Source organism: Protobothrops mucrosquamatus, unplaced genomic scaffold (genome assembly GCF_001527695.2).
Source record: "Protobothrops mucrosquamatus isolate PMUCROS unplaced genomic scaffold, P.Mucros_1.0 scaffold7, whole genome shotgun sequence".
NCBI lineage: Eukaryota > Metazoa > Chordata > Lepidosauria > Squamata > Viperidae > Protobothrops > Protobothrops mucrosquamatus.
Window position 1 is genome coordinate 1,307,669 of NW_015386394.1, and position 15,775 is coordinate 1,323,443.

The 15,775-nt window shown below is 41.2% G+C and overlaps 1 protein-coding gene across 1 annotated transcript; it reads right to left on the reverse strand.

The window, feature by feature from the left end:
* Positions 1 to 4,743: 4,743 nt before the first annotated feature.
* ZBTB45 (zinc finger and BTB domain containing 45) lies at positions 4,744 to 10,637 on the reverse strand. Its single transcript, XM_015810205.1, has 2 exons — positions 9,028 to 10,637; positions 4,744 to 6,277 (listed from the first exon to the last, which is right to left on the reverse strand). Exons 1-2 carry the CDS (start codon positions 10,547 to 10,549, stop codon positions 5,715 to 5,717), a joined length of 2,085 nt encoding a protein of 694 aa, XP_015665691.1. The 5' UTR covers positions 10,550 to 10,637; the 3' UTR covers positions 4,744 to 5,714.
* Positions 10,638 to 15,775: the final 5,138 nt, after the last annotated feature.

Here is a 15,775-nt window from a genome sequence, read left to right on the forward strand (position 1 = left end):
GAAAAAAAATAGAGTAGAAAGTTACAAATTTTATAATCCACCAATTTTAGGAAATAGAATTCTAATTAGGATCCCAGTATTTTTCCAATGTTTTAAACTCCCGCTGTTTCTGGAGGAAGGGCTAAAATCCCCCTTCCCTCACCACAGGGGGGAAAGTACTTTAGCAGCTTATGCAGGTAATTAAGTAATTAGGATGTAAGAGAGGTAGATCTCACCCAGTCTCTTCCACGCTGCTTTAGAGTTGCCAGATGGTAAATGCAACTTTGGCTGTTAGCAGCCTAGGGACAAGCCATATTTCTATGGCCGGTCCTTTGTCTACCGGTTTGGAGGGATCGCTAGCTCTAACAGGAGAGTTGCTGCTCTCCCACGATCCAGCGAAAGCCCCTCCTTGCTGATCGCCTCTTCGGGGTGACTTTCAGCCCTTTTCAGGGCCCCCCAGCAATGCAAAATTGAACAGGGGAGAGAGAGCAAGTCTCCCAGCCATCCATGGCGACCGCGCGACAAACCGGAAGCCCTCATACTAGTGTTTCTCATCTTTTCTAGTCAAACTGATGGCTAGTTGTCTATGACTTCAGAAAATTCACTGTCCCAAAGCTAAACCTTGAGACTTCGCATTATTCACTTTTGGGCTTAAGTTTCCTTTCTCTGGTGCTAGGAAAAAGGGATTTTAAAAGATAAATAATTGAATGCTCCCCACTTTCAAATTGTTCATTTAGGACTACCCTCAATTTCATATCAAGTGCAGCAACATTTAAAACAAATACAAGATTAAAGTTTGCCTCCTTTAACAAAAAAACTTTCCAATTCTTGAAAGCTGTTTTGGCATTCAGGAATCCAAGAAACTTTGTTAGGTTTACTTTTTGAGTTAAATATTGAGAGATTTTGCTTTTGTGGAACAATGAAGTATAGATAGGTGAGAATACTTGGGAAATCATAGGAGCAACCTTAGTTTCTTGAAGGTTATAGTGTTGAAGGTTATACCTGTTTGAATGCTGGTACCTCCTCCTCTAATTTAATTTGATTTGATATATTGCCAAAGTAAACTGCATCATAGTCCAGATAGGCTTCATATTTTTTTTCTGCCTGGTAGGATTTTATCCATTATTCTCTAGGTCAGTGATGGCGAACCTTTTAGAGACCGAGTGCCCAAACTGCAACCCAAAACCACTTATGCATGGTCGGGTGCCGGGTGGGTGTGGCCCATTGGCTGGGTGTGCCCATTGGGTGGGCGTGGCTGCGGCGTGCCCATTGGGTGGGACTAAAAAGTTCAATCAATCCAACTTTGCAAGTTTTGTTTTTCCTGCGAGAAGTTGAAATTAACTGATTGATTGAACCTTTTTTTTTTTTTTTGCACCCGGTGGTGGAGGCCTAAAGCAAAAAGGTTTTATAAAACACAGCTGAAGGCCTAGGACTGGGGCGACGGCGCGTGTGCCCACAGAGAGGGCTCTGAGTGCCGCCTCTGGCACCCGTGCCATAGGTTCGCCACCACTGCTCTAGGTTACAGGAGTGCTGTGACAAGCAAGAGATTTTTATAAATTGAAACAGTGCTTGAAATGTTTGACAGGCTTTCTTCTGTGTAGAGCTCATCTCCAATCTTATTTGCCAGAACCATTTGGTTAACTATAGACAGATAATTGGGGCCATTTAACTGATCCCATAAAACTCTGAAAACAGGGCAATTGTCACTATGTTAGTTCATTGACACCTAACAAAATCTTACAGGGTACCCTTTGCACCTTTTCAGTATGTGTGGCTTTCTGGACTAAGTGATCTAATTGATTTTGCATTTCCAATGCTTGCCCCATGTTCTACCAGGGCACAATCTGGCTTGCTTTCCTCTAGGAACATTTCTGAGAAGGCTGTGTGTTTTAAAAGGATCCTAGAACTTTTGTCTTCAATTTTTTTTAAAAAAATGTAATATAAGTATATGCGGTCTGGTCCAGATCAGGATCACCAGCATATATGTGAAAGGAAGTTCAATTATTTCCCAAGTTTGTTTGTTTTTGTTTTTTAAAGTCAGCCTCCACCTGCATAGTTGTGTTGGTGACTTTATTGTACAAACCTACCTTAGAGAACGTGGAATAATTTTTCCTCTGTGAAAAGGCATAAACTTCTTCATATACTGTGTTCCCAGACTTCATTAGCCACTTTGCATTTTCATCAGTATAAAATTAAAATGGGACACCTATTGACCATGTTTGCATACTATGCTAGTTTGTTTCAACCTAGTGCATTATGGGAACCCATTGTAGTTTGCTTAGCATGTTATATGAATCCAGCCAATTGTACTTATTCAATGGTTAAGCAAATATTGTATGGTTTAATGCAATATGCAAACTCTGCTATTATAGTTTCTATGACTTTGCAACACTACAGGAAAGAAATAGCATATAATACCAGCTGGTTAAGTACTGTATTATCTTTGACTTTTATTTCCCATGGTTGTGTTCAGAGAATGTGCTAAACCACAAATCAGCAGCCATATTCTAGGTTAGTGTGTCAGGCCAACCAAGTTGTTATGCAGAATTGGGCTATGAAATAGTCAAGTATGGATAACTACATCACATGAACACAGCCTGGAGGGGCTTCTTCTATTTCCAAATTCTGTTATCCTTTTGCAAATTGCTTGTTGTTGCTTGTCCCAATGCTATGTCCTGCAAAACCACACATGGTGATGGTTAGGTTGCAGTTTTACTGCCAACAATTCATGGCCTTTTTTTCTTCCTACCAGCCTCCCTAAGGATGTTCCCAAAAGGGAAATGATCATACAGAGAATTGAGGATGGTGAGCTCTAATTGTCACCACTTGCTTGGAGATTAATTAAAAAGACGTCTCCAGATATTTCTCTGTTTGGAGTGTAAATAAGCTCCAAGGAAAGACTTTTTGTACATGCTTCCCCTCCCACCTAAGTATCAGTTGACTAATTAACTAAACTTGGATGCTGTTAAAAAGTTAATGCTGTTAAAAAGTTAACACTTTCTGCTGACAGCATCAGACAAATCAGGTGCATCCCTGGAGACTCCAGAGGCAGCTGGCATTCAAGACTTTGCACAGTTGCCATTGTGGTTCCTCCTCTTTATAATTAGCACAGCTTTCAAAGCAAAAACGTTGTGCATTGCTGAGATGTGATTACATGAATTGAGGCATGCTGGCATTCCTATGTGAATAGGAGCCCCACATGCTCTTCCTAAAGGACCTGATGGGATGGGTAAATATAACTGGAGAGAGGCAATTGCTTAAGTAACTAGGCGCCCATGCCAGCTAAGAGCATTCTGAACATTATCAGCACCATGAATTGAACCCGGAAGCAAACTGGTAACTAAAATGTAGCTTATAGTGCTCCTTCATCCAGAACTAAATATACTGAAAGCCACTGAATCTTACCAGGGTGGAGGTGAAGCCTTTGTTCTCCATCCAGATCTCAACAGACTCTTGGCAATGAGACAGCTCTGTACAATATATGAAATGAAACCATGTAGCTTATTTATACTTTCATGAGTTTGTCTATGGGCCACGCCCAAGCCAAAAACCAGAATTGCAAAGCCCAAGCAGCTATAAGCAAATGCATCAGAAACTGGTTAAAAAAAACCCCTATATATGTTGCTTCCCTATAAGACTGCTTGGTAACAAAGTAGGAATATAGCAATCAAGGCTAATGGGATGTATGAACCAGGATATTTTAATGGATTTGGCTGGTGGTTGAAGGATCCTAGATTGCAATGTAGGGGATGGATGGTCTGCAAAATACTTTTATGTTCCAGTAACTTTTTATTAATGACATACTTCCTGACATAAAACTTCTGGTAATGCAGCAGATAGTCAATGTGTTTGTTTTATTACACTATTATAATTACTTAAACATAATCAAGATTCTTCCATTTGTTGAGTATGAGGCCAGGGCACATTCTTCTCTGCCTGCGCAATCCATTGTTTTGATAACTAGCACTGAATCTGAAATTTAAAAAAAACCACCAACCTTTCCCTGTGATGAACCAAAGAACAACAAACAGCAAGGTGGTATGATTGGCAGAACCCAATCACTGTTCATTTGAAAAAAAAAAAAACAGGTTACATTTTTCCATCTCCATGGTAGGACTGATTCCCTAGATAGAAAGAAGCTTTCTGACTCTCCTGTCAAGTAAGCGAGTTTTGATTCCACAGATGTGCAAACATAAAACACTACTTAATGTCGATTAACATACAAGACATTTGTGATCTGCCCAGTGTTACAGTATTGCCAGCAACATGAGCCACTGAGATCTGTAGTTTAACTTATACATGATGTAGTCCAAATATCATATATTATCACTGCCTTCCAGGATCTCAGGTGCAGATTTCCCAACCTCTGCTCTTTGATATCCCATTAAGTGGAAATATTTTTTTTTATGCTTTTCTATGCTGTAGAGGTAATCCTCGACTTACCACAATTGAGCCCAAAATTTCTGTTGCTAAGCAAGACAGTTGTTAAAACAGTTGGCCTGTTTTATAACCTCTCTTGCCACAATTGTTAAGTGAATCACTGCAGCTGTTAAGTTAGTAATACAGCAAGTGAATTTGGCTTCCTCATTTGACTGTCAGTAGGTAGCAGAAGGCGATCGGGTAAATCACTGAATGTCATAGATGCCAGTAACCAAATGTTCAAATGGGAACGCTACAATAGTCGTGTGAAAAAAGATCATAAGTCACCTTTTTTCAGTGCCATTGTAACTTTAATAATCACTATATGAATGATTGTAAGTCAAGAACTACCAGCATGTGGGCTCAACCAGTCACTATTTTAAAGAGTCCATCTACAGCAAATTTATCACGGCCTTAGTACTCTAAAATTTAGAGAGATTCACACACTGCTTTATTCCTAGACAGAAAAAAAAGCAGAATGGAAAGGTGTTGGTAATTTTCTTAACAAAATAAAACCAAGCTGGCTTAAAAATATAAGCCAGTAATACATTAGCTGCAAATAGAAAATATTGTGCTTTCAACAGAACAGACTATAACTCAGAATTGAAGTGTTTTCTTGCCCATCTGCAAGAAAACAACCAAGCTCAGAGAGTACCAAGGACCCCACAATATTGTGCTTCTTATTTGTTGTTACAGCCTTATCTATGAGCTGCCCTGTTGGAACAAGCCAAATGTTCGTGTCCCGTATGTAGCCAGAAGTTCTTGGGAAAATATATCCCACTCCAGCACCTGTTAGTTTAGTGATTTATTGTCATATATGTAAAGATTTAGCAACCATTTCCCAACATTAAGCTATTACATTGCCTTAGTGTAGGTCAGCCTATTGGTCCAACAAGATTAATGTGATTCACTCTTTCTGGAAAATCCTGTTTTGGATTCCAGTCAAAAGGCATTCCCAGTCCTAGTGACATATCATTTTTAACTAATAAGATCAGGGATTCAACTTATTTTGACTCCCGCCATGCAAAGCATATGCTATACTATCGCACTACAGGCAGACTAGAGACAGGTCTTGGACACACTCTCCATCTGTGTCCTTCAACAGCAGACTGCATGGTCTACCGCAGTGGCACTGTCCCTTCTAGAATCTACAATGGTAGCCCCAAAGATTTTGCCTTTTAGTAAGGCAACTTTCCAGTTTGCAAGATACCACAGCAGATATTTTTCCAGATTAAAGGAGTCAAAATAAGCCTTGATGCCATCTATCTCCATAAGTCACAAGGGTTGGATCAAGCAGCAAAAAAGGCCCAGATGTTCTAAACAGTATGAGGCTGCATGGAAGTTTCCGAAGTAGGCTCTCCTTTCCAGGCTGTAACGGAGTTCTCCCCGGCAGCTTCTCCCTTCCAGGTTACCAGACGACTTTCTGCCTGGCTCGGATCTCCTGTTTTCCAGCCACTGATGGTGGTCTCAGCAGATGGCTCCCCTGCTTTCCAGGCCACAGGAGTAGGAATGATGCCTGCCTCTGCAGCAGGAGCAGCCGTGGTAGCAACATTTGGTTTCTCCTTCCAGTCAGCTGGGGAGGAGGATGTGACAAGAGCCCTGGGGGCATCTGATGGTCCCCCTTTCCAGGCAGTGTGGGTTGTCATGTGGCGCTCCAACAGAGTACGGTGAGAGAAATATTTGTTGCAGATGCAGCACTGGAAGCGTTCAGGGCGGTGGGTGCGCATGTGCACGTTGAGGGAGCTCTTCTGGGTGAAGCGCTTGCAGCAGATGGAGCACTGGAAGGCTCGCACACCAGTGTGGGTCACCATGTGCTTGAGCAGATAGTCCCGCAGTGAGAAGGAACGCCAGCAAATGCTGCACTGATGGGGCTTCTCACCTAGAAAGGGAACAGCACAGCAGGCCAGTTGAGAGGACCAAATTTTCATTTCTGAACAAAAGTTTGCTCTTCAATGGGGGGGGGGGGAGAAACCAATCGGCACCCCCCCTTTTTACAATCCCAAAGCATCCCCAGATTATGGAGGGAGGCCTGTTAAACCTTTGTTTGGTTTATCACATCTATTTTTTTAACTTAATCCCAGTGCAAAAGAAACAGAAAAAGACAAATATATTCTTTCCAAGAATGTGACAACATTGCATTACCCACTGCAGTACTTGGGGACTCAGAAGGTTCTCCTCATAGCTATAAAGGTGCCTTGTCTGTTTTGCAATGCAAAGATCCTTTAATTGAATATAGTAACAAGGCAGGCACCGTAGATATCTCCAGGACAATTACACCACATATTACTGCATATAGGTATACCTATCACAATTCTGGGAGGGCCAGAATTTTGGATGTTGAGTGAAGCAGTTAATAAGTGAGATGCCACATGACCACTTTGCTCAACAATCTCAATCCTAGCTCTCCCAGTTGTGGTCATTAAGCAGCCATGTGTGGAATGCTGAGAAGAGGACTTGGGTCTCTTAGACACTGTGTGTTCGGAAGACGGTTTGGACCTCCCACATCACCCGGGAGGCTTGGGCCCTCTCCCCACCCCATAGGGAGAGCAATCACAAGAATGATGACATTTCCTAGTGTTTTTGCCATAGTTGTGGTCTTCTAGCATGTCAGAGAATTTTTCCTCCCTGCATAGGGGAGAAAATCTACCCATGCATAAAAACATTTGGTGCACTGCAGGAACAGATCTCAAATCCAATGTGAGTCATAAATGGCAACTAGTCATAAATGCAAAAAGGCATCCAAGCACCCAAAATGTGGTCATTTGAATGGGATGGTGCCAGCACGATGTTTTACAATGGCTAGAAATGTTTCCCCATTCTGAGGCTGTTGTCATTAAACAACTGGTCATTGAGGACTATTTGTATTGTCCTCAGGTAACTTGGCTGTTAAATGGCTATTAAATGAACATGTTTTCTTGGCAAGGGTTTTGGAAGTGGTTGCCATTCAGAGTGACTGGTTCAAGTACACCCATGCCTAAGATAGGGTTCCTCATTCCTCACCTATTAGATCAAATTATTAATTATTAGGCAATTATAAAAGCAAAAAAGAGTCTTCAGAGAATGCTGGGATGTAATTGTCATCCCTGTCTCCAACTCAAAGCAGCTATGTCCCAGTGATTGTAATGCTGTATTTGCAGCACTCTACTGTATAATAAGATTCATTTGCATTCTAAAATTTGGCTTGTTATAACCATGATTGTTTGAACCATTCATAGTGACTTATCCTAAAATCAAACAAACCCCATTAACAGTAGTCACCAAACGTTTGCCTAAAGTTAGTTAAAAATTAAATAATTACATTTAGCTAAAGTGGTGTAATGGAGAAAATCAATTTAGGAAAGGGTTTTTAGCCAAACATTGGGTTTTATTTGAGATATTCACTTTTTGTTTTAACTGCACCCATTTCCCTTTTGCCCCATCCCTATTGCTAATTTGTTCCACAAAATCATGTCAGATGGCTCTCAATTTAAGGAATTTGTGCACAAAGTAACTAATATCAAGTTGGTTTGGCTTCCCTGAGACCCAAGTATTTAAATCCCCAGTACTGGTTTTCCAGCAGGATGTCAGAGGAGGAGGAAAATAAAAGGACTGGCAGGAAAAGATATTGCAGCAATTGCAAAAAAATGATTTTCTCACCCTCAAGCTTCTTGCATCAAGCTTCTTGCATTTCCTTCATTCACTCAACCTTTTCCCTTAAAACATGTACTAACAAAATAGTCAATCCTGCTGTCCTTCTGTGATAATTTGTATTTCAACAATAAGAAAAAGGTGTGAAAGATTTGAGTCAGGTGTGAATTGGCTAATTTCAGTTTCTCATTTTTATTTCCTAACTTTCATCCATCTGCACATTATTACAGACAGTCCTTGACTTACGACCATAATGGAACTCAAAATTTCAATTTCTAAGCAAGACAGTTGTTAACTGAGTTTTGCCAAAATTGTTAAGTGAATCAATGCAGTTAAGTAAATAACAGGGTCATTAAATTAATCCAACTTCCCCACTGACTTTGGCTGTCAGGTCATAGAAGATCGTATGACCCCAGGACACTGCAACCATTATAAATACATGCCAGTGGCCAAGCACACAAATTTTGAATCACATGACCACAAGGATGCTACAATGATTGTAATTCTGAAAAAGTCATAAATCACTTTTTTCAGTGCCATTGTAACTTTGGTCACCAAAAGAATGGTTGTAAGTCAAGACTTACCTGAATTGGTTTGAGCATTTGCTTTTTTAAAAATCTGTGGCCTGATTTGAACTTTTGTGTATATTTTTCCTAGGTGCATGTATTCACTTACAACTTTTCTTAGAAATCAGCAAGAAATGTTCTTTCTTCCCAGCCACTCTCTAGTGCAATGTTTCTCAGCCTGAATATCTTTAGGTTTGCTGGCTAGTGAATTCTGGGGGTTGAAGTCCACACATCTTAAAGTTGTCCAGGTTGAGAACCATTGCTGTAGTGTCAGCTCCTTGTATCTGCCTTCATTTATCAATCTCTCCAAATACAGTAGGAAAAAATGAGCTTGTTCAACCACTGAATAGTGATATTTTCTGACGCCCAGCCTTGCTCTTCCCCAGCACTGACCCTCCATCTCCCAGGCTTATTAACCTCAACTTGATTTCATTACCAGAATGGATAAACATATGCTTGGTGTAATTCTTCCGAGAGCTGAACGTTTTCTGGCAGTGGCTACATTGATAGGAAGGCTCCAAGCAGCGGGAGGTTCCAGGCTGTTGGTTCTGCTGCTCCCCACCATGAAGAGCACCGGTGACCATTGTGTTGGGGCTGAGCTGCACCATATTGCTGGCACCCGACTCCTGCTGCTGCTGCTGCTGTTGCTGCTGAATGCTGTAGAAGGTCTGGGCTACACCACCAGGCTGGGGCAGATGGAACTGGAAGATGCTGGTATTACTGGTGACTGTGCTGGTATTGGTGACTTCTGCCTTGAGTTCCCGCTGGATGCCTAGGGAGGAGACAAAGGTCAAGCCATCAGCCCCACCACTACTGCTCCGGGGTGGAAACCCAGAGGAAGAGCCACTTAAGTCTTGCTTGAATTCTCCCGTTAAGTTTCTCAGATTGGAAGTCTCCACATTGCAATCAGGATGGAATTTCTCTCTATCTCGAGAGGTGGAAACCGTAGCCTCTTCTCCACTTTCTTCTCCTTGCCAGGATGGGATGAAGGACTCGGAAAAGACATCCTGATTTCCAAAGAAATCCTGACCTTCCGGGGTGACATAATCCAAGTGGAGATTCTCCTTCCGGTCAGCTCCACTGCTACTACCAGAATCCTTTGCCTGGTCACTGAAGTCAGCAGCAAAGGGGCCACTCCCACTGCATTCAGCAAAGCAGGCCAGTTTGGCCTCTCTTTCTGCTTCTGACCCTTCTGGGATTTCCCCGCTGCCTTCTTCATCTTTGATGATCACCGGCATTGTCTCAGACAGCTGAAGTCTCACTGGCTGGCGCTGCTTGCGGCTATGGCAACTAGGGGTGGATTCAGTGGAGTGCAGGTAGGAACCTCCTGTGTCTCCATCACTTATGGCCCCCTCACAGGCAGCTGTCCGAGCTTCTCTGTGCTGGGAGGACAGCAAATCTCGCAGTTTATAACGCACCTCTGAGGCACAAAGCAACTTTGGGGGTTCAAGGTGGGCAGTGTCAAGGTCGCCTGGTCGTGAGAGGCTGCCAATAACCTCTTTGGATTGTTGTTCTTGGGGCTTGCTGGGCAGAACTCTGGGAAGGGAGAGGGGTACCACTGGAGCAACAGTGGGGGGTTTCGGGCTACGATTCTGAGAGATGATCTGAGTGCATTCATCGATGACAGTCTTGATTTGCAAGATGGAAGCAGCAGTGAGGATCTGCAGAGCTTCAGACTGGGCTACGACCAGAGAACCACTATACATAAATTCCACCAGCTGACGCACTACCTGGCTGGGGACCACAGGGGGTACCTCAATCTCTGAGTACCCCAACAACAGTTTATCATGGAAGAAGGGGCTGCCAGCAGCCAGCACACACCGGTGAGCCCGCAGGGTGGCCTCCTGGATGTGCACTGTCACATCACAGAAATGTCCACCTAGACGTTGCCCATTCAGTGTCTCCAGAAGGGACTTGCTGAAGTTCTGTAAATGAATATAATGGACAGCTTCAGCCATTCTGTCTTGTATCCCACACTGGAACCTTTACAGCTCTAGAGCCTTCAAAATATACTCTGAATCACTATTAAGGAGGCCAGGCAAGAGAATCTCTAGTAGAAATCCTGCAACAACATTGGAGGAAAAGAAATTTATCAGAGATGCCTCAGAAGGTAACATTAACTTGGCGATCATAAATCAATGATAGGATGATATCAATAGCACTTAGACTTATATACCGCTTCATAGTGCTTTACAGCCCTCTCTAAGCAGCATATTGTCCCCAACAATCTGGGTCCTCATTTTACCAACCATGAACAGTCAGAAAAGAGACAGCATAGCCTGCGGCTGGATAGTGGATGTGCAAGAGGCTCAGAAGGGCCCCTTCCTGTTTCTCACACTGTAGAGAAGGCAAGAGTGGGGAGAGAGAATTGTACTTCTACATTTGCAAATTCTGCTAATGTGGCTTTACAATAAAATAGAATTAGCTTATTTTATCTAGTCTACCTGGTAAGGCTGACATGGTACAACAGATTCTTGTTGCATAACATTGGGCACAGCTTAATGCCTGACAGACTTTATCTGATCTGGAAAAACTAAGCAAAGGTGGATCTGATTACTATTTGGATAGCAGAAAATTCCAGAACTATTCACTGGAATTAGAGATCAAAACAACATTCCAGAAGAAGGCAATAACAAGCCGTGTTTGTATTTCTACTAAAGCAAATACATGAAGCCACAGAGAGAAGTAGCTCAATGGCTAGTTTGGTCACACATCCCCTCACTGAGATTCTACTTGGGGGAATTTTCATTTGGGGGGGAAGGGGATTGATGATTCAGTAAATGAGTACATGCTCTGCAATGCAAGGGCAAAGTCCCAGTTTCCAACTTCAGCATCTCCAAATAAAAGAGACTAGGCAAGAGATAATGAGACAGTTGTCCGGCCAGTTGTCCATTTTTGCTTTTTCCAATTCTAGTTTTGCTTTGATGGGGATTTACTAAGTCGCTCTCTCACCAATGAGGCTTTGCAGAGAGGAAAGTCAGAAAAACATTAGATCTTGCCATAACCTTGAATATAAAAGTGTTATGTACATTTTATTTTTTTAAAATATACTACTTCATTGAGTATGCAAATCTAATAAACACCTTAGCATATGTAAATCCATATCCTTCCCAAAAGTCACATAGCAATAAAAATCTAAGAAGTTTGCAAACATTCATATACTGCAAGTATGGATGAAAAGTAGGGCAAACACTGCAAAATAGTTACAGTAAATAAATAATAAGTACAAACCTGACTTCTCAAGCTTGCTATCCCCAGATGTGTGAGGGCAGTGCAACTATAAGAAAATCTAGGAGTTATATTTCCAACACATACAGAAGACATCCAGACAAAACTGCAACATACACAATCAGTTTGTTTAAAAATACAGGCAACAAGACAATTATAAACAAAATTCTTTCACAAAGCCAAATGTGAAAGAATTAAATTAAATCTTACTAAGAGAAAAAAAAAACATTAAGCTAATTAGAGAGGATATTATGAGATGATTTTAAGTCCTGTAAGAATGGAGTGGTCTTAAAAGTTAACTGCATAATGTTTTTTGTGGGCAACTACAACAAAATGAAGGATACTTCACTGCCTACTTAAAAAGAAAGTGATACTCTACTACCTAATCTAGTCTATAGAAAAAAAAGAGACAAGTCTATCAAGAAAGCCATTAGGAATACCTTCGAAATGCTGGGCCTAATTAAAAACTCCTGACTTAATTTTTTATGCACAGAAAATTTCTATCTCAGGAAGCTGCTTTTGGGCCTTATCATCCTGCTCTAGCAAAAATGTATCATTCACACTGGCACAAAATGCTCCTGAATCTTGGACCAGATTTCGTTTAATAATAATGGAAGGAGTTATTGGATTTCAAGTTTGGTTAGTGAAATAAACTCTTCGTAGACTCAAGAGCTATGGGCTTTCTTCTCATGACTTAACGAGCTCCGGGGCTGAGTTCTGCCTCCGCGCCTGCCCCAGAGCTCCAACCATAATACTCAGCGTCTGAAGCTCTGCCACACCTATTCCAAGAGGAACCAGGCGTCCGGGCTCTCAATCACTCAGTACCTGTACCTGGGAACGGAACCGGCATGGGACTTTGGGAACAAAGAGGCGTGGCGAGGACTCAATGGGCGAGGCTTATGTCCGAGTTGGGGGTGGATCCCTGTACACCTACCTTCCCGATTTGCAGCGCGGAACACAGTATCCACTCCAACAGGCTCTCTGCGGTGACCTCCTTCCGCGTACTGTAAGTCGCCTCCCTCCCGACACTTCCGCACTGTGCCGTGTTGGCGGGCCGCGTATCCATAGAGACAAAAGGTGTAGAGTAGACTCCCTAACCTGAGAGTCTCCATTGTTGACTACAATTCCCAGCATCCATCAGCAGACACTGATTGGGATCTATGGTAGTAGTGAAAGGAAAGATAAGGTAGGCACTGTTTTAGGGCTGGTGAATAAAGTGCAGGAAATGCAGTAAACGTTTCCTTTCTTCGCAAACGTTTATAAGCCGTCACAGAAACTTTTGCAGCAATAATACTTGTCGGAGGGCATTGTTAACCCACACTGGCTTTGAAGGCGCCTGCCCATACCAGTCTTTCGGAACCGCCTGCCCTCCAAATATATCGACTAGTGTTGCAATGAGAAACTTGCCCATGTTAGTAGCGTGAATGTTATAAATTAACATCTGTTACTCTTTGACGGGGTTTCTTTCTCTGTCTCCGAGTTTGTGCAATTTGCTTCAAACTGCAAATAGCTAGAACGGGTTCCCAACCGAGGTTGCGAAAGCTTGGGTTTTTAAAATTATAGTGTATATGCATAATTAATTTGTTACCATTATTTCGAACTTTTGTAAGGGGTGTGAGAATATATCAGAAGCGTTCTAGGGGTGCGGGGTATAGAAAAGATTGGGAGCCGCTGAGTTAGAAGGAAAAGCCAAGGTATATAATTTTTTAAAAATAGCCTCCCCAAAAGCAGAAAAAAAACCCCTCCCTCCAAATTTGTAAATAAGAGAAAACATGTTTTTTTTTTATTTCAAGCTACCAGATCAACTAAATGTAAAATTCCAACATTATTGTGTTGTAGTAAGAACCCCCACCCCCAATCCTTTTTACTATGCCCCCCAAGCCTGTTGATTTACAAACAGAGCTCAGTGGAGGTAATAGACAGACTAAAGATAAAGGGGTAAAATTAATTACGTTTGTTTGACAGGATTAAAACCCAAGGAAGCCAATGTTTTAGACGCATTGCTAGCTTTTACGAAACAAGCTAAACAAATCTAATAACAAAAGTACACAAAGTAAGCCTCCAAATTATGAAATAGTGTAAAAGTGTTGAAAGGTATTTATTTTTTCTTGATAAGTTTTCTGCAAGTCTCTGATTTTTCATAGTGGTCAAGAATTGAGGTTTTCTTTTCTCTGCAAATAGCTTTAGAGTCACAGTTTAGTAGATATTTATAATCCAAAAAGGTTCAAAAAGGTTTCCTGAAGTTTATAATCCTCTCTTTGTCTGCAACCCAAGTTGTTTTCTTTTTTTGTCACAGCTGTTCTCTATTGTTATAGCTTTGAAGGTCACAAACACAAATTAGTTTTTTCTAGATTTTGCCAAATCCTGTATAAAAGCCATAACTGTCATAGTTTTTATTCATTTCTAGATGTCAGCACCACTTTATTTTTCAAATTATCAAAATAGAAAATTGTCTTTAAAAATGAGAATCTTAACCATTCAACAATTACAAACTTATTCAAATTTAGGTTTTATATTCATTTCATTTCATTTCTGTATGTTTTGGTCCTCTATAAAAGGGTGGGGCAAGAATCCCCCTCCTTCACATTTGGAGGTTTTTTGTTTCTTGGGAATTTTTTTTTCCAGGAAAGATAATAAGTAGGATAGAGAAAATCGATGATCTTACCCAGATTCAAATGCGCTGTTTACAATCAGCTTAAAATAGTGCTTTTTGACTTCGGTTGCTTGTAGCTTGGGCTAGACTCTGAAGTTAGGCTAGCCTTTCTCCTGTTGGTTTCTGGAAGGCTTCTCCTGGACCAATCAGGTTGACCGCTGTCTCCGTGGTCCGTGGGACTTCCTTCCTTCTTTGCCGCCTCTTTGGGGTGGCTTCTGGCCCATTTAGGGTCTCCTAATAGGAAGAAATTCAGCCAAAGGGCACGGAGCCCCGAAATCCCTTGGCTGCTGCGCTACTGCGCAAGACCAGAAGTCAAAATAGTAAAAGTATATAAAACTCCTTGTACACATCAAATCAAGTTGTCAGCTGTTGCAAAACTATATGCTGTTGTTGGTTCTACTCATCAATAAACCTTCTATCTTAAGCAGCCTCCATTTTATTTCCGGCTTGGAACTGGGCCTGATTTTTCTTCCCACAGTGTGCTTCCACATTAAATTGGGGAAAACTAAGACCCAATCATTGATATCTACTATAGTTATTTGAGCTGATACTGTAGCTTGGTAATCGGGTGAAGACTGTTCTTATTTATTTATAAATACAATCTTGGCCTGATTACCAAGCTACACTATCAGCCCAAATCTTGTTATTTCACAATGGCTTGCACAAGGATTTTACTTTATATTTCCAAACAGCAACCCTGTCAATTAATTTAGAGAGAGAGAAAAATCATGTCAATCATCCAGAGAGTTATCTGTTGGCCAGAGCTGATTTGGAGAAGCCAATGTCACACAGCATCAAGAAAAGACAAAACTTTTATTTCTCTACAGAAGCATAATAAGTTACCTCTGAGTTTCACACCCAAGGAGCACCCAAGAAATTAAGCACAATTATTTTTATACAATTCATTGCAGGAAACAAAAGTAACAGAATTGCTGATTGGTTCACATTTTTCACACAAAATAAAAGGTGAAAGCTCTTCTTTTGGTAGTGGGGGTGGGAGAAGAGGACTGGGGGAATAATTTGCTGCCAACTACAGTTAATATTTCAGGTTTAAATCTTGTTTTGTACAGTAACAGAATTGCTGATTGGTTCACATTTTTCACACAAAATAAAAGATGAAAGCTCTTCTTTTGGTAGTGGGGGTGGGAGAAGAAGACTGGGGGAATAATTTGCTGCCAACTACAGTTAATATTTCAGGTTTAAATCTTTGTTTTGTAAATTTCTTTCCAAATATCCAGAATTTTGATACAAGATACAATTTTATAACAAAAAGAAAACTATCCATTTAATACCAAAATAAAAT

Coding starts and splice junctions, on each gene's coding strand:
- ZBTB45 (XM_015810205.1), bottom strand. CDS start 10,549: ATGGCTGAAGCTGTCCATTATATTCATTTACAGAACTTCAGCAAGTCC. Junction 6,278..9,027: donor GCATATGTTTATCCATTCTG/GTAATGAAATCA, acceptor TTCCCTTTCTAG/GTGAGAAGCCCCATCAGTGC.